Source organism: Macaca thibetana, chromosome 2 (genome assembly GCF_024542745.1).
Source record: "Macaca thibetana thibetana isolate TM-01 chromosome 2, ASM2454274v1, whole genome shotgun sequence".
In the NCBI taxonomy this organism is placed as follows: domain Eukaryota; kingdom Metazoa; phylum Chordata; class Mammalia; order Primates; family Cercopithecidae; genus Macaca; species Macaca thibetana.
Window position 1 is genome coordinate 44,058,062 of NC_065579.1, and position 26,696 is coordinate 44,084,757.

The 26,696-nt window shown below is 36.2% G+C and overlaps 1 protein-coding gene across 3 annotated transcripts in view; it reads left to right on the top strand.

Moving 5' to 3' along the window:
* RASA2 (RAS p21 protein activator 2) overlaps nt 1-26,696 on the top strand; it is a 125,246-nt gene that overhangs the window by 58,124 nt on the left and 40,426 nt on the right. For all 3 annotated transcript variants that reach the window (XM_050778073.1, XM_050778077.1, XM_050778082.1), the window contains 9 exons: nt 3,604-3,687; nt 5,590-5,662; nt 9,143-9,219; nt 10,153-10,254; nt 21,372-21,528; nt 21,866-22,014; nt 23,066-23,180; nt 23,601-23,675; nt 24,396-24,519. In XM_050778073.1, the coding sequence (XP_050634030.1) occupies nt 3,604-3,687; nt 5,590-5,662; nt 9,143-9,219; nt 10,153-10,254; nt 21,372-21,528; nt 21,866-22,014; nt 23,066-23,180; nt 23,601-23,675; nt 24,396-24,519 (956 nt within the window). The remainder of the gene's footprint in view (nt 1-3,603; nt 3,688-5,589; nt 5,663-9,142; nt 9,220-10,152; nt 10,255-21,371; nt 21,529-21,865; nt 22,015-23,065; nt 23,181-23,600; nt 23,676-24,395; nt 24,520-26,696) is intronic.

The window sequence follows — 26,696 nt, forward strand, 5'->3', positions numbered from 1 at the left end:
GACAACTAAATGCAGTATGGGATCCTATATTGTGTCCTAGATCAAAAAAGTACATTGGTGAAATTTGAGTAAGGGCAACAGATTTCAGTAATTCTGCTATGGTTATATAAAACGTTAACATTGATTGATGAGTATCCAGAAACTCTATTATTTTAACAGCTTTTTTGAATATCTGAAATTATTTCAAAATAAGCTTTTTTTAATTGCCTATACCTGGTGCATTCAACCCAGGTCTGTTTTCTGAGTTTCAGATTAATATATCTACTTTGATGTATCACATTGCAAACTTAACACATTTAAAACTGAAGTATTGATTCTCATGTCTATCCAACCACTCCCCCAAGGTCTTAGCAAATGTTTAATTCAATTCAGTATGTTTTTCATCTCTAGATTTTTCCATTTTTATTGTCTTTTGTGTCTGTGTGGAACATATGGAATATAATTATAACTTAAATGTCTTTGTCTGCTAGTTCTATCTTTTTTGTCATTTCTGATTCTGTTTCTATTGTTATTTCTTTTCATTATGGATGATAATTTCTTGGTTCCTTGCATTCCTGGTTATTTTCTGTTGCATGCCAGACATTGTGAAGTTGCTGGATATTTTTATATTTCTATGAATGTACTTGAGCTTTGTTTAGCACTTGGTTAAGTTACTTAGAAACAGTTTGATCCTTTTATGGTTTGCTTTTAACTTTTGTTAAACAGACAAGCACAGCCTTTACTGGAGGGCTTATGTTTTCCTGCTATTAAGGCAGTACCCATGAATTACCAGGTTTTCTACTGTGGCTGATGGTACCTCTTGCTAGCCATGTGTGGGTTTTAGGAACTGTTCCCTCTATTCTTTTCAAATGGTTCTTTCCCCAGCCTCAGATGATTTCCTCATATATATACATGTGTCAGTACTCAGCTGAAAACCCGGGGGAATTCTTGTAGCTCCCTGGAGATTTTTCTTTCTCTGTGCAACTTTCTTCCCTTTAGTACTCTGCCCTGGGGGCTCTAGTCACTTTGACTTCCTCCTGCTGACAGCTTTGTCTCCTCTTCTCAGAGAAACCGTTTAGCTGTACGCTGGGGCAGTTGGAGGGCTTACCTGTCCTTCACTGCTGATTTTGTCCAGTTCATTTTGGGTGGAGAGTGAATCTAGTTCCTGATACTCCATCTTACCTGGATGTAAAAGTTAACATTTTCTTTTAGTTTAAAAAAAAAGTCCAAAGAAAAGAATCAGATCAGTCTTTTTATAAACTGTTTATAATATTTATTTACCTTTGTAATTTTTAGATACTGTATTAATGTAAATGCTTTATATGTCACATATAAATAAAATATAAAATTCCTTATATTGGGGTTATTTTTAACATTTGTTTTCTGCCCATCCATAATTTATGATATGAAATTACTTGACTTACAGATTGGAATAACATTGCTATCCTAGGTCATTAGAAAAATAATATTTCCAAGTATGTGTAATGAATAAAATAACCTATATTTAATAATATTACTTCAGTTTTGCAGAAAACTCAATTTTTAACTGTTTTATATTTTAAAATTAAGAGTACTGATGATTTCTGTAGGGTGACACTTCTGGTTTATGGGCATCCTTGTTCTGGTTTGTGGGTATTCTTATCCTTTCATAAGTTTTTGTGTACTTATAAGTCAGTACTGCATTTTCCTCTGGGTTTGTTGTTGTTGTTGTTATTGTTGTTTTATATGGAGTTTCGCTCTCCTTGCCCAGGCTGGAGTGCAATGGCGCAGTCTCAGCTCACCACAACCTCCGCCTCCTGGGTTCAAGCGATTATCCTGCCTCAGCCTCCTGAGTAGTTGGGATTACAGGCATGAGCCACCATGCCTGGCTAATTTTGTTTTTTTTAGTAGAGACGGGGTTTCTCCATGTTGGTCAGGCTGGTCTCAAACTCCCGACCTCAGGTAATCCGCCCGCCTTGGCCTCCCAAAGTGCTGGGATTACAGTCGTGAGCCACCGCGACTGGCCTTTCCTCTGGTTTTTTATACCTCATAAAATAGAAAGTTGGATTTCTGTCATTAAGGTTTCTCAGAATTGATGTTTATGTGAGATAAATGTGGTATTACAAGGAGAGTAATATTGTATTTGGGGGCACAGTGGGAATGTAGAAGGGCACTGGACTTCAGTAACAAAATTAAAAAGTAGAAGTTGAGTCTTGGCTAGCTTCTTACAAGTTATGCTACCTCTTTGAGCCTTACATTGTAACTTTCTCACATAACCTCCTTGAGCCTTACTTCTTTTAAATGGCATAATACTCTTCTCAAAGGCAGTTGTGAGAATTAGGTGCATTTTGTGAAAGTGCATAGTAAACTGCAAATGCTGTATCAGATATCATTATGAGGTTTAGCCTGAGAAGTGTAAGTTTTAAGCAGTATGTACAATGGAAAAATCTGAGTATTCCTGAACCCCACATTAAAAACCAGAATTATTATCCTGGCTTGTGTTTTCTTTGGCTAGTTTCAAAATTTCTTTATTTTTTGATGCCCAGCTTAATAGAAATGAGTCATATTATCATTTCTGTCTTTACTCGGCGGTATACCAATAGCACTTCACTCACATCTGTGACCTGTGGGTTGTGGAGAGAAATAAGGATGTTACTCAACAGCTTGCATCTTTCAACAAAGAATACTTTTCAAAACACTCATGAGTTTCTCTTAGGCATTAGAAAATGCAGAACCTTAGACATTAAACTAAACTCATAAAGTCAGTAATATTTAATGAGAAAATTGGAGGAACATATCACTAAAGTTAGATTCTGTGTTCTCTGTAAATACCAACAACTATGAGCCATGGAGTAGATCAGATGACCTTGGTTTTTATGGTCTAAAACATTTTCTACAGAATGGTGCAGGAGCTGTTTACTGAGAATTGGAATAAAAGGCTACAGAATTGTGTGAGGCTTGCCCCATATTTATGAATCAGATTTTTAAGTGGAAGCCACAGTTGTTTCCTTGTTTGTCATTCATGCTTTAGCAGAGGATATGATGCCATAGAGCTGGCTTGGTTTGTAGCTTCTCATTTAGGGTTTGTACCGCTTTCTTTTCCTTTTTAGAGGCCACAGCAGTTTTGATGTATTATCAAACCACAAAATGTACCTTGTTGGGTATTTAGCAGGAGGAAATGTGTTGACTGTTACACATCCCTTATCTACAATGCTTGAGACTAGAAGTGTTTGGAATTTCTTATTCTTGTTGGTTTTTTTGTTTTTTGTTTTTTTGGAGTATTTGCATTATATATACTTGCCCATTAAGCATCCCAAATCCAGAAAGCCCAAATTTGAAATGCCCCAGTGAGCATTTCCTTTGAGCATCTTGTTGGTGCTCAGAAAGTTTTGAATTTGGGAGGACTTTGGATTTTTAAATTTGGAATGCTCAGCCTGTATTTGATAGTTTCATTAATGATTGTGGATAGCATAAATTTAAAAATGCATACGTATGTGTATGGAGTAGGTAGTATATAGCCATACAACTGCAGACACATGGAAAACAATTCTTAACCCTTTGAATGTATTAGTTTGTGTTTAAAGGTAATGTTTTATCTTGTTTAACTGGCATCTAATATGTTAAATCTCTTTTATTCTACCTTAGCATCAAGGCATGCCATGGGTTGCCTCTCATAAATGGCCAAAGCTGTGACCCTTATGCAACAGTTTCTCTAGTGGGCCCTTCTAGGTAATGTTTATTGAATTATTATTAGGTTTTTAAGTTTTAATGTTTGATTTAAAAATTTAAAAAGTAAGATTCTATGAGCAAATGATAAATAGCTATTTATAACACAAAGTAATAAATGCTTTGAAAGAATAATCTTTAGTGAGTTCTATTATACACTTGTTAATAACAAAACCCTCTTTTTACAGACAGAAATTGGTACCCCATTTTAAATCTGCCATGCTGTTAGGCTTTAGGGAACAACCTCAGTTTTATACTATTACAGTGTAGTGCTTTAAAACATAAACTTGACTGTTCATGCATCAACATTCCTACTTTCAAATATCCTAAATTTTATGCCTGTAAAATCCTGTTTTAATGAATGCCAGTTCAGAATAACAAGACAATTTATATATTTTTATCTGGAAGGCAACTCAGGACTGAAAAATCGCCTTTTCTACTCATGAGATCTGTCCTCTACAGAGAGAATTCCAACTGTAGAAAAACTGCTGAAGTAGTAGAGCATGGCAAAGTGTACCATATCATTAATTTAAATGATTTATAATAATTTGTGAAAAAACCTATAGCATTTTGTAATACAGTGTGTTATATGACTTCATTATGGTTTCTTTAAGGAACTGACACATCTGAAATATGTCTACAAGTTGAAGGTTTAGAATCAGGAAACAAGAAGCACAGTATTCCCTCTACACACACACGCATGCATGCATACATACACACTCCTTTTCCCCATCCCCAGAGTCTCTAGTTATTCTTACTTTGTAGAAAATCACTACTAAGTCACTTTGAAAAATGTATTTATGTATGTATGTAAAGTACCTAGTACCATGCCGGTATTTATTAGGTGCTCAAACAATAGTATGCTATTAGCAGATACTCAGTCTTATGACATTAAATGCTATTAGAGAGATTTATTTTTGCATGATAAAAATGTTCAATCTAGTGGAGCTGTTTTTGTTTTTTAAAATAATCTGTACCTGACAAATTCTTTATTTGGTAACATACAATTAGAGACAGTTTGGCATATGAATTTGTGTTTTAAAATGTCTGGCCAGGCGCGGGTGGCTCACGCCTGTAATCCCAGCACTTTGGGAGGCCGAGGCAGGCGGATTACCTGAGGTCGGGAGTTCGAGACCAGCCTGACCATCTCTACTAAAAATACAAAATTAGCTGGGTGTGGTGGCGCATGCCTGTAATCCCAGCTACTCGGGAGGCTGAGGCAGGAGAATCGCTTGAACCCTGAGGCGTAGGTTGTGGTGAGCCGAGATTGCACCATTGCACTCCAGCCTGGGCAACAAGAGCAAAACTCCGTCTCAAAAAAATAAAAAATAAAAAGTCACTGTGGGTTTTGCTATTATACTATGGTTGTGTAAGATGTTAACACTGGGGGAGACTGGGTAAAGATACAAGATTTCCCTATGCATTTTTTGTAACCTCCTCTGAATCTATAATTAAATTAAAATAAAAATTTTTTTTAAGAAAAAATTATATCTCTATTATATCTGAAGCCCAAGAAGTAAGCTGAGTTAAGAATGTTTTTCAAGTTCCTTGGGTATTTTTCAACGTAGATGAAGGTACTCTAAATCTTATTGTCTTCCTTCTATTTATTCTGAGTTGCTTATAGAATAGAATGTGTTTTTAAAGCCCCTGAAAAAGGTTGGCAGTCTAGTGTGTCCGTAGAGAGAATAATACAGTCTTGGCACGTAGAGGGTGCCTAAAGCTTATATATTCTTTGATTTGAGTTTATAAGGACACTTAATTTTTTCCAAGCAATATTTAAAACTGAATCTTCCCTGAGTCACCTTAACTTTTAAACGGAGGTCAGGCTCCCTGGTTGGAAATAGCATGTTTTATAATTGTGTACTGTTAAGTTCTACAAGGTAAAACTCTACCACATTGGAACAGGAATGACCAAAAGAAGACAAAAGTAAAGAAGAAAACAAGCAATCCGCAGTTTAATGAAATCTTTTATTTTGAGGTAATTTTTTGTTTTACGTAAATGTTAACATTAAATATGTAATATTTAATGCTAGTTAATTTCTTTTTTCAAACCACAGTCATAGTAATCATTTTATCAATAATGCAGATAAGCAGAAAGCAGTAGAACCATGGTGTGATGCAATGGAAGCCCAATATATAAAATGAATAAAGGCAGAGCTCTAATTTGGGAGCAGGAAGGGCCAGGGCCATACCCACTCGCCAGTCATCCTCACTGTCATGCCCTCCTTTGCACCCTCCCTTACCCTATCCAGCTCCCTATCTAACACATAGTGGCCACAGGACTCTTCTGCAGGCTGCCCTTTGACAGTCACTGGTGAAGTAAGTATAATTACCACTCAGTAAATCTGAGTTCCAGTCCAGTTGGCTTTGAAAGAGTCACTGAATGTGACTCAAGTTTCTTATCCTGTGAAAGAATAGTTGGAAGGGAAAATAGCAGCACTACCTGACTCATAGAGTTTTTGTAAGACCCAAAGCATGTGAGAATCCTTTGAGACCATAAAATACTGTATGATTAGAGCCTTATTATTACTCTTTTTTTTTTAGCCTAATTCATTCTACGGATGCCTGCTTATCTTCATAGACAGCTTCAGCTGCCTTGAAGTTGTCCCAAATACAGTGCTTTGGAGTGCTTTTCTTTGGAGCATTTGTTAAAGAAATCCTTTTTCATATTATTTGCAAACTACAGAAAAAAAATCCAACTGTCTAAAAGATTGTTGTCTAATAAAGCATGTTGCAGTTCGTATCAACATGTAGGGAAGGTTTGAAAAAAGGCACATTTTGTGCCTTTCCTTCTGTATGTGTATTTTTCTTGGTATTTCAAAGTGGAGAGCGTAAGGGTACCTCTAGTCATGCCTGATTACTGTGCTTTAATAAAGGAACACAGGCCAAAGAAAATGCCGAAAGTGAAGCAGGAAGAATTGTGGAGGGGGAAGCAAGGGAGAAAAAACAAAAGAAAAAGTACCAATGTGAGACTTTTCCATTTCCTGGCTAAGGACTTGGTGCAGTGGTTCTACATTTATTAATGGCGGTTGCATCTAACCTGGAGAAAACAAAGAAGACAGCAATGTCTAAGGGCTGCTGACTAAAGGCACTTACACTCCCCGTTAGCCCACATACCTTAAACCTTAGCTGGATGTAATCTACTCTGCTTCATGGATCCTTACAGTCAGCAGATGACCTTGTAAAGTAGAAGACCTGACCTGCCTGCTGTAGCAGGAGTACTTGTTAGGCCTTGCAACATTCATTCAGAGGGCCTTTTGTTGGTTATAAAGATAGATACATTTCCATCTCTGTCCTTTATCTAAAGCAAGGAACACAAAGCAGACACACATATACATATATACAACAGTAAAATGCAGTAGATATTGGAGAGGTCAGATAAACTCCATCTGGAGGTCAGATGCTCCATTAAAGGCTTGAAGAAAGATTGGATTTTCTAAGATTGAGGAAAGAGAGTATTAGATATGATGAACATTTTGAGCAGAGGCACAGAGACAGAAAAGCAGAAAGTTATGTCCAAAGTACAGTGAGTACTGAGTTTACTGGGCTTGTGTAAGAAAATAATGGGAACTAAGATTAGAAAGATAGAGTAGGACCAGCTGATGAAAGGCCTTGAGTGCCTAGCTGTGGTGCTTAAGTAAATGATTTTGAGCCTATAAGTTATGAGTAAAACAGTGTTTGGGAAAGAATTAACTATGATCTGAGGTCCAGGTGGCTTAGGGAGAAAGAAGAAAGATGGGGAGACTGTTGTACTTTAGGTGTAAGAAAAAAGGGGAGGGGGAGGGGGTGGGGGTGTAAGCACTATGGAAATAAAGAGGAAGAGGCAGATAAAAGAGAGAATGCAAAGGGCAAGATAAAAAATTGGTTATAGAAAAAAAGAGAAAGGAAGTAGTTGAATGCTGCCCCCAAGGTTCCAAATCTGGAAAAATAGAAGACTAAGGAAGAAGAAAAATAAAAGTGGTTTAGTTTGGAGCATAATTAGCTTGAGGGCTGACATTTTAAATCCTCCAGTAGGGAGTTCATGACTGAAACTTAAGATGAGTGATAGTTATTGACCAACACTCAAGGTTTGTTTATATAAACAGTCAAGAAAGCCAAGAGAATAGAGGTATACAATAAAGGAGAAAAGTAATAAACTAATTTCTGCCACTTAAGTATTCAACTTTGAGCATGTCAATTTCTGTGCTTCAGCTTCCTCGTTTTTAAGTGAGGATAATAAATCTAGCCCTGCCCGCCTCTGAGCAGCATTCTGATGAACAAAGGAGATAATGGATGTGAAAGCACTTTGTAGACTGTACAGCACTGTGCAGCTCCAAGTTGTTTTTAGTGCAAGATAAGACATAACATTTTGAAGAATAGTATATCTATAGATTCTGAAAAAGAAACAAAATTGACAGCTGCATAAGGTTGCCAAAGTAGTGCTCAGGTAAACTCTATAGAGTGTTTCTGGGAAAGGAGATACAGTTGTATGATCACTAAATTAAATAGGAGATCAAGGGAGGTAAGAACTAAGAATTTATCATCAGATTTGGTGATGAAGAGAGAGATTTTAGGAGAGTGATCTGTGAGGAAGCCAAGATTATAAGGAGTTACTATAGTGAGTGGGTGGTGAGGAAGTACAAGCTGTAAGGGTGGATTACAGTTTTCAGATATTTGTCTGAGAAAGGAAAGAGATAGGAAGACCATAATTTAAGGGGAGAATTTTTCTTAGACTTAAGTGAGATGAACAAACTGTATAGAAAGCTATAATTAAAATAGATCAAATAATGCTTACTGAATGCTTATTGCATACCTTGTGTGGGTGGCTAGTCTTATAAAAGAAAATCATCCCATTCTCTTGTTGAGAAGAGCATGAGAAAAACTCAAGTAGAGAACCCTGTGTGGGAGTGGACAAGTTCAGGTGAACGGTCATTGAAGAAGTTCCTGCCAATGGCCTTGATATTTTCAGCAAAAATGTGAGAAGGAAGTGCAGGGTAGGATTGGTGTCTTGAGAAATGTGCGAAAGTCTTTTAAACACTTCTGAGTCACCAACTGACTACGTATGAGCCAGAGAATCTAATGTTCATTGATATATTTATTTTATTTTATTTTTGTTAAAATAGAGATAGTCTCACTTTGTTGCCCAGGCTGGTCTTGAACTCCTGGCTTCAAGCAGTCCTCCCACCTTGGCCTCCCAAAGTGCTGACATTACAGGCATGAGCCACTGCACCTGGCCATTGCCATATATTGAGTTGATAGGAATGGCATAGAGACAAAGATTATTTTGATTTTTTTTTACACCACCTTATTTTCTTCTACTTCCATAGTTGCTTTTGTATTCAGCTATTGAGTAAAATATTACTTGGACATTTTCCTCTGCTTTTATCCACAATTGAATATTTTGGAGATGATCATTTTTAAGTTATAGGAAAAATGTACTTTTAAAAAAAAAAATTTTACTAAAATATTTTGTTTACAGGTAACCAGATCCAGTAGTTACACCAGAAAGTCCCAGTTCCAGGTGGAAGAGGAGGACATTGAAAAGCTAGAGATCAGGTATGTGGCTTGGGGTTTTACAGAATTGCTTTTTTGTGTACCAAAAGAAAATCCTAAATTCAACCAAAAAAGGTAAACCAACTTTAATAGAATTCTCTATAGCAGGTTGGTTGATGAAACTTAGAGGAGTATGCATCTAATTTAAATCCAGATTATCCTCCAAAATCTGATTTGTTTGCAGAAATACTCAAGGTGTATTCATTTTATAAACAAAGATGATCTAATTTTCATCTGTTTTATTTTTAATTTTTCCCAAATTGTTCCTTACATTTCTGGATTATAGTGTAATGAATGGAAAGGAAGTTGTATCTCAGACAATTTAGAAATAATTTTTTTATTCTTCTTAACATATCTGCTGTCTAACAGAAATTTCAGTGAGGTAAGAAGATAATTCAGCAGGTGCATGTGTTTGAAGTTTGTGCCGTTTCCTAGGTCTTAAATATCTATGCCCTTTGGGAAGAAAAATCTTTTAAATGCATGTGTAGGTGTGATGTTAACAGTGTGTTCATCTAGATGGTATATTAATCATGTGTTTGGAGTGATCAGGTAATGTATTTTTCTAATTTTTCTATATATATTAATTGGTGGTAATCTAGAGGAAACTGTAGTATTGCGTTGGTTTCTTTTTGTAGTTTCTTTCTGTAGTCCTTATTGCTATAGGTTAAAATAAAGCCTTGACTTTCAAACTAAGACAGTTTAAGTGCCTTCTTTTAGACTATTTAAAATTACTTTCTGTGCTTTTTAAATAAAAGCTGCTGTGTAGTATTTTGCTTCTCTAGTCTGGATAGTGAGGTATGTATATGGTGGTGCTAACATCTTTTAAGCATGTAAAATTAATGCTATAATACAGATCAAAGTAATTTGAAGCTGTTTTGTGATGTGCACTCTCTTAAACATTGTTTGCAAAACATAAAGCCAGTTTTCAATTTTCAGGATCGACTTGTGGAACAATGGAAATCTGGTCCAAGATGTTTTCCTAGGTGAGATTAAGGTTCCTGTGAACGTATTAAGAACTGATTCCTCTCATCAAGCCTGGTAAGAGCCCAGCATTTTAGTGAACTCCATAGTTTAATTCTCTTTAATACAGTATATATATGCAAATAAATGCTTACTCTGAACATATTTTAAATTTTGCTGCATAATAAGCCAGATGTCATTAATATTGATATGTTCATTAATTCATTGTCATAGAAGTACATTGTACGTTTTATGACTTGACCTGTGGTACTGAGATAAAAGAACTGAATCGTCTAGGAATATTTTTCTGTTCAGAAGTGAAGACTTAAGGAGAAAAATGGGAAACATTTAAAACATTACATAAAAGTTGTTCATGTAAGAAAATGCTAGGTCACAAATCAGTATCTGCATTTCAGAAGTTTTATTAGTGGTCATAGGAGCTGTGGATATTTGAAAGCAAAGGATTTTATTTAGGGAACTCAGTTGTTTATGGGAACTAACCACTGTTCTTCCTTCACCACACCCCATTGAAATGTACCGTAGATGGCCCTAATGTTACTTTTTGAATGTCTAAGGTCTTATGTTGTTGAGCTGGCACTTTTTAGGGCTCTTGGTGTTCAATAATGACTACAATATTATTTTACTTTTTAATGACTCTAATAACATTAAACTGATGTTAAAATTAATGTTCACACATTAAATTGAGCTAGTTTCCTTAGCAGAATCAATGTGAAACTATTGTTTTTTTCTGTCTATAGCACTTAAAAGCTTGTGTATCCTTTCAGTATGTTGCCCAGCATCTCTCTTGCTAGATTTGGGTTTCAACTGGATGTAAATGAACATGCTTTTCTCATTTGTCTTTTAAGGAGCACTTTTTGGAACTCAGTTTCCACTGCCTCAAAGAGGAATGTTTAGGTGTTTCTTATGGATATCAGTTTCATTCGTCCCCAAAAGAGCCTCTTCTGATTGGCCATCAGATATCTTCATTTTAGAGTCTTGTCCCGGAATAGTTATCACTTGTAGAATGATTTGGAGACTCTTAAAATTTTTACTTTATTTTTTGCCTCTCTCTCTAAGGCAGATCTAAGATTTATTGGTCTTTATGTTGGCATTTTGTGTATTATAGTTTGTAAAATGCATCCACAGAGGGGGAGAAAATCAAACATAGTCACTATGAAAAATTGATGAAGATTTGGGACCTGTCATCCTCCCACTACACCATGTCTTCCACTTTCCATCAAATAGCATACATTTTAAAATGAAAATTTCTGAGCTCAGTTTGTCAAGTTTTAAAAATTACGTGCCAGACCACTCAGTACAGAGGAGAAAAACGAGCTCTTGTGCCTTTGGGCCCCTCAAAATGAACTTGTAATGTGCCACATAATCTGTTTTTTAAGTAAGACTGTCTCTAGAGATGCCTTCCAAATTTGGCAAAACTTGGTGCAGCTTCCTTGGCAGTATGTAAGAACATTAACAAACTAATTTTATTTTTACGGATGTTTTTGGCCCATGATATTTTAAAGTAACCTGCCAGAAATATAAGTGCTAAAATTTATATAGCATGAAATAGAAACATCTGGTAATTCATATATACTTCCATAGTTGTAAGGAAATATAAAAATGTGAATGCCATTTCTTGTAAGTTGGAAATAAAACTCTTACCCTCCTCCATCAGTTGTAGAGCTGTAGCATCCCCTTGTGGGGTTGTTGGTAACTGCATGAAAACTCAAGAAAAGATTTATTTACGCTCAGGATTTCAGGCAAATTCCTTCTAATGTTGATGGTAAGAGAGTAGGGAGGCCGAGGCGGGTGGATCACGAGGTCAGGAGATCGAGACCATCCTGGCTAACACGGTGAAACTCTGTCTCTACTAAAAAATACAAAAAAAAAAAAAAAAAAAAAAAAAACTAGCCGGGCGAGGTGGCAGGCACCTGTAGTCCCAGCTATGGGAGGCTGAGGCAGGAGAATGGCGTAAACCCGGGAGGCTGGAGGCAGAGCTTGCAGTGAGCCGAGATCCGGCCACTGCACTCCAGCCTGGGCGACAGAGCAAGACTCCATCTCAAAAAAAAAAAAAAAAAAGAGAGTAATCATCAGTAGTTTAATTCTGTTGTTTGAAAAGTCTCAAAATAGATATAAACATCTTTTCAGCTGTAATTTTTAAATTTGAAAGTAAGATTCAAATAATAGATAAAATGAATTACTGGGTTTTTCTTTTCAACAGAAGCACTTTATACATACTTTTAGACTAGATTAATATTTGATATGATTTAGCTTTCCAGTTTGATAATTTTGACACCTTTTGTCCTCAAACTTTTTTTTTTTTTTGGGTCTCACTTTTTTTGAGACAAAGTCTCACTGTTGCCCAGACTGGAGTGCAGTGGCATGATCTTAGCTCACTGCAACCTCCACCTCCCGGGTTCAAGCAGTTCTCCTGCCTCAGCCTCCCAAGTAGCTGGGACTACAGGCACACGCCACCATGCCAAGCTGATTTTTGTATTTTTGGTAAAGACGGGGTTTAACTATGTTGGCCACTCTGGTCTTGAACTCCTGACCTTGTGATCCGCCTACCTTGGCCTCCCAAAGCGCTGGGATTGCAGGCCTGAGCCACTGCGCCCTGCCTTTGGTCTCACATTTTTAACATATCTGTTTAATATTTGAATTTAGAAAATATAACAAGTCTCCTGTCTTCAGCTGGAAAAAAAAAAAAAAAAAAAAAAAAACCAGAAATAGGCCAGGTGCGGTGGCTCACACCTGTAATCCCAGCACTTTGGGAGACCGAGGCGGGCGGATCATGAGGTCAGGAGATGAGACCATCCTGGCTAACACGGTGAAACCCCGTCTCTACAAAAAATACAAAAAATTAGCCAGGCGTGGTGGCGGGGGCGCCTGTAGTCCCAGCTACTAAGGAGGCTGAGGCAGGAGAATGGCGTGACCCGGGAGGCGGAGCTTGCAGTGAGCCGAGATCCCGCCACTGCACTTCAATCTGGGCGACAGAACAAGACTGTCTCAAAAACCAGAAAAAAAAAACAGAAATAATGTTCAACTTTTTTTTTTTTTTTAGACGGAGTCTCACTCTGTTGCCAGGCTGGAGTGCTGTGGCACAATCTTGGCTCACTGCAATCTCCACCTCCCGGGTTTAAGCCATTCTCCTGCCTCAGCCTCTGAGTAGCTTGGATGACAGGCATGCGCCACCACACCCAGCTAATTTTTGTATTTTTAGTAGAAACGGGGTTTCACCATGTTGACCAGGCTGGTTTTGATCTCCTGACCTCGTGATCCCCCCGCCTCGCCTCCCAAAGTGCTGGGATTACAGGCGTGACCCACTGCACCTGGCCCACATTCAGTTATTAGTAGAACTGCCTCTTCAGTCTCTCGTTTACATAGCATTATGTACAAATAATTGTACTTTGCGTTTGTCTACCTCAGTTTTAATTACACAGACCTTATGGTTAGAATTATTTAAATGCTGATTTTTTTCTGTTAAGGGACTGTCAAAACTGTTTATCTTGAGGGCATAAGGATTGCTTTTATGCCTGTGAATGAAAAGTACATGTGTAGAGCAACTGAATGCTACTTTCAGTTAAAAATTTCTCTTTGTGTCCTGTTTCTTTTTCTTTCAAACTGAAATATTTTGTTCAAAAACTGACAAACATATATATATATATATGAGTTTTTTGTTTTGTTTTCACTTAGAAATGCCAGATATTCCTGAACTATTTAACACATCTTGAGCCTGTTTTCTTTATCTCTAATTCATACAGAATTATTTAATTCACAAGGATCCTTCAGGTAGTTTATTAAATTGAGCCTTTGTAATCATATTTTAAAATAATCACATTTATGTGGTTATACAAATAACTATTGATAGTTATTCACATATTTAAGTGGTAATAATTATACATCATATATATAAATGTTATATATGTAACATTTACATAGTGATTACTGTGTGCCAGGAACTATTCTAAGTGCTTTACTTATAATAACTTTTTTCGGGCTATTGTAGGGTTTTAATGTGTTAAGATACTATTAATAGTCCTTATTTGACAAATGAGGAAAAAGCACAGAGAAATTGAGCAACTTGTCTAAGGTCACACAACTGGGATTTGAACCAAACTGTCTGACCCCAAAGTTTGTGCTTTCAACCAGTGTGCTGAAGTTTGAACTTTGGCATATTTCTGAATATATTTAAAACTCAAAAACATTCTCTCTTTTAAGCCATTAGAAAAAATTTGAGTGCCCCTTGCTTATAAAATATTATTTAAAAGAGAATCAGAGAGATCCCTACTCATTTTAAAAATGATCTTTTCAAAGGATGGGTAAAACAACATGTTGTGAAGTCTCTTTTTTTTTAAAGTAGACATAGATGAGATATTTTGTCTGTGGGGATTTCTTATCCTGCAAAGAAAATCCAAGGAAACAAGTTTAGAAAGTATGGCAGGAGTGAACCCTTCTGCAGTTCTTAAGCATCCAAAAACGATATATGCATAAAAATGAGTAATTGGCATAGCACTACCCTAATTCCTCTACATAGAACAATGCTATGTTAAGACTGTAGACCTGGTGATTTTTAGTTATAAGAGAGTAAAGGGGGATATACCCCTTCCCCAGTTATTTGGAGCTAAAGGAAATAAAGTTGCGCTCTGAGCAAAATTTCTGTACTACAAACCAAAACAGAGTTTGTTTTGACTGTAGAGTGTAGAGGTACTGTTTTAAGATGGATAGGGATGGTCCCAGAGGCAGAAGTAGTTGTAACTGAGTAAGCAGTAATACAAGTAATGTTACTCTACTGTGCATAGAAAACACTGGTTCCATAGGAGGAAAAGATTCATCTAGAGTAATAAAAAAGGATTCCAAAGAGGTAGGCATGGTACTGCCTATTCAAGCACAGTTGATGGGGAAGGGGATTCTGGTCCAGAAGAATTACTGTTTCCTTGGCAACACTATTGTCTTAGCTGAGAGATTCTTAAGGCTGCATAAAACTCCTTGTCATGCCTCTGTACTCACCACAATGCCTTTTGATAATTTGTCTTTCCAAATAGCTACTAACAGATAAAAAAATTCAGTGAAAGATATAGATGAAAACACTATGGTAAATGTTGATGATTGTTGTAACCAAGTGATGAGCACATGGGGGTGGTGGTAAGAAACGGCATTCATTATTACTATTGTCACTCTTCTCCCTACTTTTGTAAGTGAGCATTTCTATAATAAAATGCATTGGTCACTTAACAATCCAGGTACTTATGCCACTTGACTATATTTCTTTTTCATAAATGTAATAATTGGCCTGCTTTTAAGTATATCAGGCTCTGCACTCAGTCATTGCAATTCAGGTGCATCTTATTTTTTTTATTTTTTATTTTTGTGAGATGGAGTCTCTCTCTCTCTTGCCCAGGCTGGAGTGCAGTGGCACAGTCTTGGCTCCGTGCAACCTCCGCCTCCTGGGTTCAAGCGATTCTCCTGCCTCAGCCTCCCGAGTAGCTGGGACTACAGGCGTGTGCCACCATGCCTGGCTAATTTTTGTATTTTTGTAGAGATGGGGTTTCGCCATGTAGGCCAGGCTGGTCTTAAACTCCTGACCTCAGGTGATCCACCCGCCTTGGCCTCCCAAAGTGCTGGGATCACAGGCGTGAGCCACCACACTTGACCTTCAGGTTCCCTGTGGATGTGCTGATAAAACGTGGTGTCTGAATTTGCAAGGTTGCAGAACATGCCCTGGATTGTGAAAAATTGACCGAAGTATCAATTGTCAGGATGCTTGGTCATCAACCAGCTAAACTTCCTGATACGGTTTGGCTGTGTCCCCACCCACATCTCACCTTGAATTGTCACCATTCCCATGTCAAGGCCAGGGCCTGGTGAAGATAATTGAATCATCAGGTGGTTTCAAACCCCCATACTGTTCTTGTGGTAGTGAATAAGTCTCACGAGATCTGATGGTTTTACAAATGGGAGTTCCCCTGCACAAGCTCTCTTGCCTGCCGCATGTAAGACGTCCCTTTACTCTTCTTTGTCTTCTGTCATGATTGCGAGGTCTCCCCAGCCATGTGGAAGTATGAGTCAATTAAACCTCTTTCCTTAATAAATTACCCAGTCTTGGGTATGTCTTTATTAGCAGCATGAGAACAGACTAATACACTTCCCTTAGAGGTAATTCTGAGTCACGTTTCCTAATAGGCTTGTTTCTAATTATTTCATTGATTATATCTTTACATCACTATTTCTTAAATCAGACAATAGATGTTCTGAAGGTTGATATTCCTCTTTTGTGGGGTAGTGATATAATTTCTTCTTGTATTAACCATCCCTTCATCCTTTAAATTTGCCTTGGTTAATTCGCTAGTTGTCTTTTCTGTCTTTATCTTTCTCAAAGCTAATAAATACTCTATTAAAGCCTTCTTCCTTCTATTTTTAAATGAATTAGTATATTAGAGGAGTATTAAACCTACTATTAAATTAAGTATTAAAGCTACTGTTTCTTTTATAAAAAGCATCTCAGCATTCCAGCTAAGTGAAGGAGGAGTGATAGAATTATAAAATTATCATTTTGATGATTAATGGCTCTAAGCCGTGATCATCAGTGGCTGCTGATATTGTAAAAGGAGAAACAACCAGACATTTGTGCCTCTGGTAGAACTACACAGCATTGTCAATGAAGCGTTCTTGCCAGAACATCAAATCTGAATCTAACCAAGCCTCTAGATCTAACTACCAATGTAGAGGAAATACAGAGAGGATGAAGGAGTATGGTAAATGACATTATGGAGGTAGAGATAAGAGTTAACACAATTCCAAAGGTGGAAAACTCTTGTAGGACCAACAGTGAGGAATCTATAAAAGAGACTTAAGAATGCTATTACCAGTTCTAATCTGTGGACCTTATTTGGATTTGAACAAACTGTAGAAAAACATTTATGATGAGTTTGGGGAAATTTGAACACTAAGTGAATAGTGATGACTTTTTAAAATTATATATGAAATTATACCTGGAAATTGCTTTAAAATAATAATGCGGGAACAGGATGGGAGAGTGAGTGAAGGTATGGTTGAAACAAGATTAGTCTTTTTTAAAAAAAATTCAGTGTATATATTTTTAAATTTTGTTTGGCATTGCCTTTAGATAGAGAATAGAGAAGATGGCAGCTTTTTTCTCATGTTAATTAGAAACTTCTAATTGCTTTCAAAAAGTGACCTGAGGCTTCAAAATCAAAGCATTCATTCACTCACTCTCGTCAACATCCATGGAATGTCTACTACTAAGCCCATGTGCCCTATGCTGACCTATCTACTGAAAATAAAATTGTGGGTTCAAATAGCAATGCTTAACATAATTTAAACTGCCTAAAAATATTGCACCTGTGAATCCATTTTAGTATTTTTAGGGAATTTACTACTGGGCTTTGTAATTTCAAACTTTAGAAAGGCTTTAGCACAGGATTTATAAAACTTGAAAGCTATGAGTATAAATAAATAATTCCAGGCCAGGCATGGTGGCTTACACCTGTAATCCCAGCACTTTGGGAGGCTGAGGCAGGTAGATCACTTGAGGTCAGGAGTTCGAGACCAGCCTGGCCAACATAGTGAAACCCCATCTATACTAAAAATACAAAAATTAGCCCGGTGTGGTGGCATGCACCTGTAGTCCCAGCTACTTGGGAGGCTGAGGCAGGAGAATCACTTGAACCCGGGAGGCAGAGGTTCAGTGAGCTGAGACCACGCCATTGTACTCTGGCCTGGGTTGACAGAGTGAGACTCTGTCTCAAAAAATAGTAATAATTCCAAACATTCTACATTCTTAGATAAAATATGTAACTTATTTCTCAAACAGTATAGGGGAAATATTGACAGCATTTAAAATGCATCTTAATGTATTTTAAAACTTTTTAAATATATTTTTAAAACATTAAAATGTAGCAAGTGTATACCATCGAGGCAGTGAATTAAGAGAGGAATAGAATTGAGCAGTAACAAGATGAAAATGGAAAGACAAACTCTTCCTCAGTGTAAATAACCAGTGCCATAAATTTGCTGTGCCTAGTACAAATGTTAAACAGAGGTTTAACAATGTTAAATAGAGGCTTAACAATGTTAAACAGAGGTTTAAATGTTAAACAAATGTATAAACAGAGGTTGAGGATTTTCTGCAAATAATAAAAGAAGTATCAATGCAGATTATTCTGGGAGAAGAATGGCAAAGAAAATCCACAAAAGCGTTTTAGCAGAACTTGGGTAACAGAGGACTGAAAGAGAGAATTTCCCAGACCCACAAACAAATAAATAATTTTCCCCAGTCTCTTAGTAAGGAGGGTTGAAATTAAATTCAAAATGTTAATGTTTGTTGTTTATTGTTTTTTGAACACAATTATTTTTAAGTTACTTATGGCCTATTAAGCTGTATAGCATTTTCACTTCACAACACAGTACAATTATTTTTCATTATATTCATAAATACCTCTCTTAAAGAACTCTAGAGTTCATTCATTGCATGAATATTATGTACCCATTAAAAAGAACAAACCGGATCTATGAAAAGTAGTCTCAAAGAGTTAACTAGGAAGTGCTTGCAGGTAAAAAAACAAGATACTGGAGAGTAGAATATGATAACAGTTTTGTAAACGAATAGGCTCAAAACTCATTTACAAATGTGTATATATGCACACATTTTAAAAAATCTATATAAAATTATATAAGCATGAAGAAAATAGAGAAGGGTTCATAGTAGGTAGTTAACAGGTTCCTAAGAGAAGCGGAGGTGCAGAATGGTAGTGTTTTGAAGATAAGAAAAAAGATAGGAGAAAACCAAAGTTAAAAGAGAAAAAAAAGAAAACTTCTTAAAAAAAAAAAAAAGCATTGATTTGGTGACATTGTTTATGTGTGTATGCATTGTTATCTATTTGTGTGTAGTAAGGATTTTTAAATATTAAATAAATAAGATTCTGGTTCAAAGAGTGATGAAAATAATAAGTGGCACTCCACACGATTTTCTTGGTTCTTGAAGTTTGAGCTTCACTACAAAAAGAATCTCCATTCGGTTGCTTTTATCTACCCTACAGTGTGGTTAATGGCAAATCCAAATTTGTAAATTTAATTTGGAGTTATTTCTGAAAATAAATTTTGTGGGCAATATGATGATAAGTCACAGGAAAAAAATATATGCAGGTAAATATTTAAAAATAAATTCCCTTAATATATTCTAATTGTGATGGTTTCTGCAGCATAATTTAAAATTAGGCTATTTTCAGTGTCCAAATAAGGATGTTATCAGTATTACTATTGAGCATCTGGCTGCACATAGTAACTTTTAAAATAATTTTGTTTTAGAATGTACTAATAAAAGACATATATAGTACACTTTTTCTGCAGTTTAGTTTCTGGTTATAGTTAAGTAAAGCAAAGATTCACTATTTTATATATAGTGCAAGAAAACACCTTTTTAAAATAATGAATTATTGAAGAATAAGAGTACAGTTAGGTTTTTTTCCTAGATATTTTTAGATATTTTGCTGTAATGGAGTAAAGGGGATGAAATATTTGTAATTGGCATATTATTTTAGATAAATAAACTTTTAGTTTAACTCCTGGAACTCCTGTGATATCTTGAATGAGTAACAAACTTTTTTTTTGTTTTTCCCATCCTAGAAAGATATATTTTGGCTAAAGCCCAGCAGTTCTGAAGTTTTAATGTCCAAATTAGTTGAGTTCAATTGTTTTTGCAAATTTAGGCTACTGTAAGAGTAAAAATTACCTTTCTCTAAACCTGATATGGTCTAGAAAAAAATAGATGTTTACACCAACAACAAATTGTAAATTTCAAATTTAGGCAAGCATATTGCTGAGTACCCCCCTAAAAAAGGAAATAAGAATACTTGATTGTCAATGGTACTTTGCAGTTTTTATCAGCCTTCATCCAGTTTTGTTTTGTGTTGTTTTTTAATTTTAGATTCAGGGGTACATGTGCAGGTTTGTTACATGGGTATATTGTGTAATGCTAGGTTTAGGCTTATGATCCCTTTGCCCAAGTAACGAACAAAGTACCGGATAACTTTTTCAACCCCTACTCCCCATCTCCCTCCCCACTTTTGGAACCCCCAGTGTCTATTGTTACCATGTTTGTGTTTGTGCATACCCAGTGTTTAGCTCCCACTTACAAGTGAGAACATACGGTATTTGGTTTTCTGTTTCTGCATTAATTCGCATAGGGTAGTGGCCTCCAGCTGCATCCATATTGGTGCAAAGGACATAATTTTTTCTTTCTATGACGGCGAACAAGATTAGTCTTCAGTTGATAATTGTTTAAACTAGATAATGGGTACAGGAGAGTTCAATATTCTCTTTTGTTTGTGTTTTTAAATTCCCATGATAAAAAGCTTTTTTTTAAAAAAAATAAACTCTTAGATTTCTGGTTTTGGTCCTGCAAATTTCTCTTAAATTCAAATTTTTGAATAAAGAATTTACTTTAAAACAAGGTTTCTTATGTGTTCTGATATGTCTTATCTACTTTTTTTGGTTTTGTTTGTGAGACGAAGTCTCACTCTGTCATCCATACAAGCCCAGACTGGAGTACAGTGGCAGGATCTCAGCTCACTGCAACTCCGCCTCCTGGGTTCAAGCGATTCTCCTGCCTCAGCCTCCCAAGCAGCTGGATTACGGGCACCATGCCTGACTGATTTTTGTATTTTCAGTAAAGACAGAGTTTCACCGTGTTGGCCAGGCTGGTCTGGAACTCCTGACCTCAAGTGATCTGCCTGCCTCAGCCTCCCAGTGCTGGGATTACAGTCATGAGCCACTGCACCTGGACTGTCTTATCTATTTTCAACTAAATGCTTCTTTCTTAAATTTAGTTGGCAAACATTTATTTTTGATAATACATTGGATTTTAAATGTTTTACCTTTCATCATCATTTTTTCTAAACCTGCAAGCTAATCAAACTTTTATTCAACTCCTTTGAGATCTTAATTTCTGTAATATCTATGCTTTTTGTTTCCTGGATAAAAATGTATTTGTAGCTTTCTAATCCAATATATAACCAATATTAGGCTTCTGAAGATTAGTATCCTGCTACTTACGAAGTTTCCTAACCGTAAATACTAAGTTGACTTTTTTGGTTGTTTTTTTATAGCTTAACTCTTAACTTGCCTCATTGGCTTGAATGCGTTTCCATCACATGGAATCACTTATATTTTTATTTTAGGTACTTGCTACAACCAAGAGACAATGGAAACAAGTCATCCAAAACTGATGACCTGGGGTCTCTTCGATTAAATATATGTTATACAGAAGACTACGTGCTTCCTTCAGAGTACTATGGTCCTTTGAAAACTTTGCTGCTAAAATCACCAGATGTTCAAGTATGTTAAGAATCTTAAGGATATGATTTAACACGAAGTGGCTAAAATAATTCTATAAATGATAAGGAGAAGATTTCAAGAGTATCAAGTCTTATTAAAACAGCAAAAATTATATATATACATATAGATATACACACACATTTCTGTTTATCTGAACCAGAGTACTATGATTCCTACGTGTGCTCCCACAATCATCTCTGATAAAAAATTTTGAAAATTAAATATCCTGTATAACAGCTTTAATGACATTATTACAGTTACTTTTACAGGCTAATGATTGAACAGTTAATCATGTTTCCTTGATTTTTGTGCTTGTTTTCTACCTTCCTATATTTAGCCAATATCTGCCTCAGCTGCTTACATTTTGAGTGAAATATGTCGAGATAAAAATGATGCTGTTTTGCCCCTTGTACGACTGCTGCTGCACCATGATAAACTTGTTCCTTTTGCCACTGCTGTGGCTGAATTAGACTTGAAGGATACACAGTAAGAGTTATATTTTATTAAATGTTAATTACATGTTGTTGAAATTGGACCTCAGTTTGACAGATTGTTTTCGTAGTCTGAATTTTTTTGTATTGATCAGACTTACTGTATAGTAGGCTGAAAAGAAGTACTTAACAAATAACAAAAGGCAGTTAAGCTATCAAATATTCACCTACCTTAAGGACAATTAATGAAGGATGTTTTTCTTTAACTCAGGAAATTTCGTTTGTTACTAATCTGCTTCTTAGTGTAATGACTCACATGTCACAAGTAAAAACACCAGAGCAGAAGTGTTTTTTTCTTTATTCATTATGTATCACCCTTATATGCATATGTATGACATTCTAAAAAACAATCAAGTGACTTCTCATTCACGTCATAGTCTAACACTGTTGTTTTTTTACACACACAGACATACATATACTCTACATTTTTGGTTCATAAACGTGATTTGCCTTTATATATATACACGTATGTGTGTATGTATATACGTGTATATGTATGTACGTGTGTATATATATGTGTATTGAGTTTTTTGTTTGTTTGTTTTTAAGATGGAGTCTCGCTTTTTCACCCAGGTTGGAGTGCAGTGGCATGATCTTGGCTCACTGAAGCTTCTGCCTCCTAGGTTCAAGTGATTCTCCTGCCTCAGCCTCCTGAGTAGCTGGGATTACAGGCACTCGCCACCACACCCAGCTAATTTTTGTATTTTTAGTGGAGATGGGGTTTCACCATGTTGGCCAGGCTAGTCTCACATTCCTGACTTCAAGTGATCCACCTGCTTCAACCCCGCAAAGTGCTGGGATTACAGACGTGAGCCATCACACCTGGCCATTATTTTTATATATTTTTGGTAAATTTGGAAAAACCTAATGGCAGCAAACTTTTAAATAAATGGTAAAAATTACTAAAATTGTAGGTCACTTATGCCTTCTAGTACGTCTTAATCTATTTCAACTCAATGCTTCTTTCGTAAGTTGGTCAAGTATGTTATATTATTGGTTTCACAATCTTTGTTTACTACATTTGGTTTCATCTATTTCTGTTTCAGAGATGCAAACACAATTTTTAGAGGAAATTCCTTGGCTACCCGATGTCTGGATGAGATGATGAAAATAGTGGGAGGGCACTACCTGAAAGTAACATTAAAACCTATTCTTGATGAGGTACAGAATATATCTCCAACAGTGATAGTTTGTGACCTCATGATAGTTCCTCTTTTATCAAGTGATCTGTTGATGGGAAGGGTTTATTCATTCATGTGTTCCTCAAAAAATAAGACTGAACACTTTAGAAGCAAATTATTTACTTTTCTATCAATGGATTTTTACTCAAAAGGCACAGTATAGTATAGTCTACATTATTTCTTTGTTGCGGGATTTCTCTCTTAGCCGGAGTTCCAAATATATGACAAATACTTTTTGATATCGTGTTTTAAGAAAATTGCATATATTATCCCTGCATAGGGCGTTTTACACTTAAAATTTAAATTTCTATAATTACCTTTTATTATCAGAACCATAACAGTTTTTTCATTTTGTCAGATTACTTAGAAAAAATCATTAACTGCAAAATTTATTTTTCAGATATGTGACTCCTCAAAATCCTGTGAAATCGATCCTATTAAATTGAAAGAGGGAGATAATGTAGAAAATAATAAGGTAAGTCCTTGTTATATTGTTTATAATTGTGTTAAAATTGGTCTTAATGGTGTAACCTTTCTCCCACTTACATTATAATAAAGCCAGATAGAGGGAAGCAATGCTGTGTATTCTTTACATAAGCCTTTACTATTAGCAGCATTTCCTAGGATTAGTTTTTAGAATGTTATTTCCTCAGTGGTTTCACTTTATTTTTGTTCTTGATTGTCTCTTTTTGTCTCTAGGAACGATAGTGAACTTAAGCTATAGCTAGTTACAAGCCCTGTTCTAGCCATTCCTTTGGGCTCAAACTGATCAGGCTAAGTGACACAGTGACTTGATCAGTCATTACTTTCAGTGGCCTCTGAAAAAGCAATGATTGTGTTAGGGTCACACATTTTTTTTATTGCAATGGATAATAGTGTCACAACGTCCTGTGCTTGTGTATCTGAGTTATTTTGTGATTTCCTTTTGGATCATTTTATTCCCTGTTGCTTCTTGTGAGGTTTATTCATAGATTCACCTCTTAACACCTAGCAAATCTAAATTTAACTTATTAAATTAAGTCAGTATATAAATTGTCCTTAAACCAAATGAGTTTGGAAAAGGGAAACAGTGCTTTAAAAAATGTTAGATAGTGACTGTCTAATAAACCTCATTTTCTTACATTTTTCTTTCATGAAGGCTATTGAAGATGTGTGAACATCAAAATCTTGATGTTTCCCTTTTTAAATCCTGCAGGAGAATCTGCGCTACTACGTAGACAAGTTATTCAGTACAATTGTAAAATCAAGTATGAGCTGTCCCACTGTAATGTGTGATATCTTTTATTCTCTAAGGCAGATGGCTACTCAGAGATTTCCTAGTAAGTGCCTTGTTTTACTAAAACATGCCGTTTCTTTTTCTTTACTTTTTTGTAGATATTAATTACATGTTTGGTTTCTGCAAGATATTTAAGGTAGTTATTTATTTGTTTGTTTATTTTTGAGACAGAGTCTCGCTCTGTCACCCCAGCTGGAGTGCAGTGGTGCTATCTCGGCTCACTGCAACCTCCATCTCCCAGGTTCATGCCATTCTCCTGCCTCAGCCTCCCCTGTAGCTGGGACTACAGGCACCTGCCACCACGCCCGGCTAATTTTTTGTATTTTTAGTAGAGACGGGGTTTCACCATGTTAGCCAGGATGGTCTTGATCTCCTGACCTCGTGATCTGCCCGCCTCGGCCTCCCAAAGTGCTGGGATTACAGGCGTGAGCCACTGCTCCTGGCCTAAGGTTTTTAAGTACAACCTTCTTTAGTTTTTCAAAATGATTCTAGCTTTCTCATAAGAAATCTGATTTTTCTTGAAATCTCAAAATACATATTCCATTTTATTTCAGTATAATGCAACTTTATACAAAGAGCAAATCAAAATCACCATTAAAGAAAGGCAAAAATTTAGAACTGTAACATTGTATAAGTAAGCATTTATACCAGATGCTTATGAGAGTTAAAAATACCTTTGTTATTTATACCAACTATCTTTTCCAGCTGCATGCATTCAGATAGTGAGAATCTTTAGTTCCATAAAATTGACTAGATTTGACAGTATGAGAATGCTAATAAGGTTTTGGTGGTGAGAGGTTTTTATAGAAATGGCCTTAGACATTAGAAACCTTTCTGTTGCAACATACATAGAGTTTTAAGGTACATGTATCAGTAACTGGCATATTTTAATTTTGAAAAAGTAGCTATGTCAAGGTTTTGCTTAGAAACTTTTCATTAAATTCAGAGTTACTGTTGCTGTTAATACTTAGAATTATTCACATTTTAATATATCTCTGATAAGTAAATAAACTAGCTATGGCTAGCTTTCCAGATCTGTCTATAATGGGGAGTGGTGGGTAGGAGGGTAGAATTAGGCAGGTACTTAAATTATCCGTCTTAACCAGCTGTGCAAAACTGTGAGTTTATTTCTGTAACCATCTGAAGAGATTTTGCAGTTTTATGCTCTTTTAAGTTTGTGCTCACCCTGTGCACACATGTATGCAGTTAACTGCCCTTCTGCTAAATTGACCCATTACTAAATTAGTGGGGCTGAGTTGTCTAACATGTAGATAAATTCATATCTAAATGTCTTTGCTAATTATAGTTGCAAATAAGTAAGTAAATCTAATCTTCATAACAAAAATAAGGGGAGCCAGAGGCACACGGAAAAGTGAAATGCTCATTGAAATTTTATTTTTAAATAGTTAGATCATGATAACCACATTGACTACTTAGTAACACACACAGTGTTAGTGTGTTAGCCTCCATTATCTCCTGTTGTCATCTTCACAAAACCACATGAGGTAGGTACTACCCCCATTAGGTGAGAAACAAAGGTTTAGAGAAGCTGAGTAACTTTACCAACGTCTATGGATGGCCAACAGGCAAGCAGGGCCTCAAACCTGGGCCTGGTCTACTCCAAACCACTTGCTGCCATTCACTATACTCTATTTGGCCTTAAATCTGTTTTAGCTGTTTAATTCTTCTTTATATAAATGATCTTAAACACTTTTTGGATTTTTTTTTGTTTGTTTTTGTTTTGAGACCGAGTTTCACTCTTGTTGCCCAGGCTGGAGTGCAATGGCACAATCTCGGCTCACTGCAGCTCTGCCTCCTGGGTTCCCAGCCTCCCCAGTAGGTAGGATTACAGACATAGGCCTCCCCGCCTGACTAATTTTGTATTTTTAGTAGAAATGGGCTTTCTCCATGTTGGTCAGACTGGTCTCGAACTCCTGACCTCAGGTGATCCACCCGCTTCAGCCTCCCAAAGTGCTGGAATTACAGGTGTTGGTCACCGTGTCCAGCCAACACTTTATGTTTTTATATACATGCAGATGTATCTCCTTAGTTATGTTTTTGTTGACTTAACTATTAATATGGTCATCATATCCTCAGTAGACTATAGTAGTGACAGTTTTGTTGCCATAAGTGTTTCATATTCTGTCGTTTTTGTTGTTTTTACTACCCTAGAAGAATGGGGAAAGGAGAGGTAGGAGGGCAGGGCAGACAGCAGGTAAA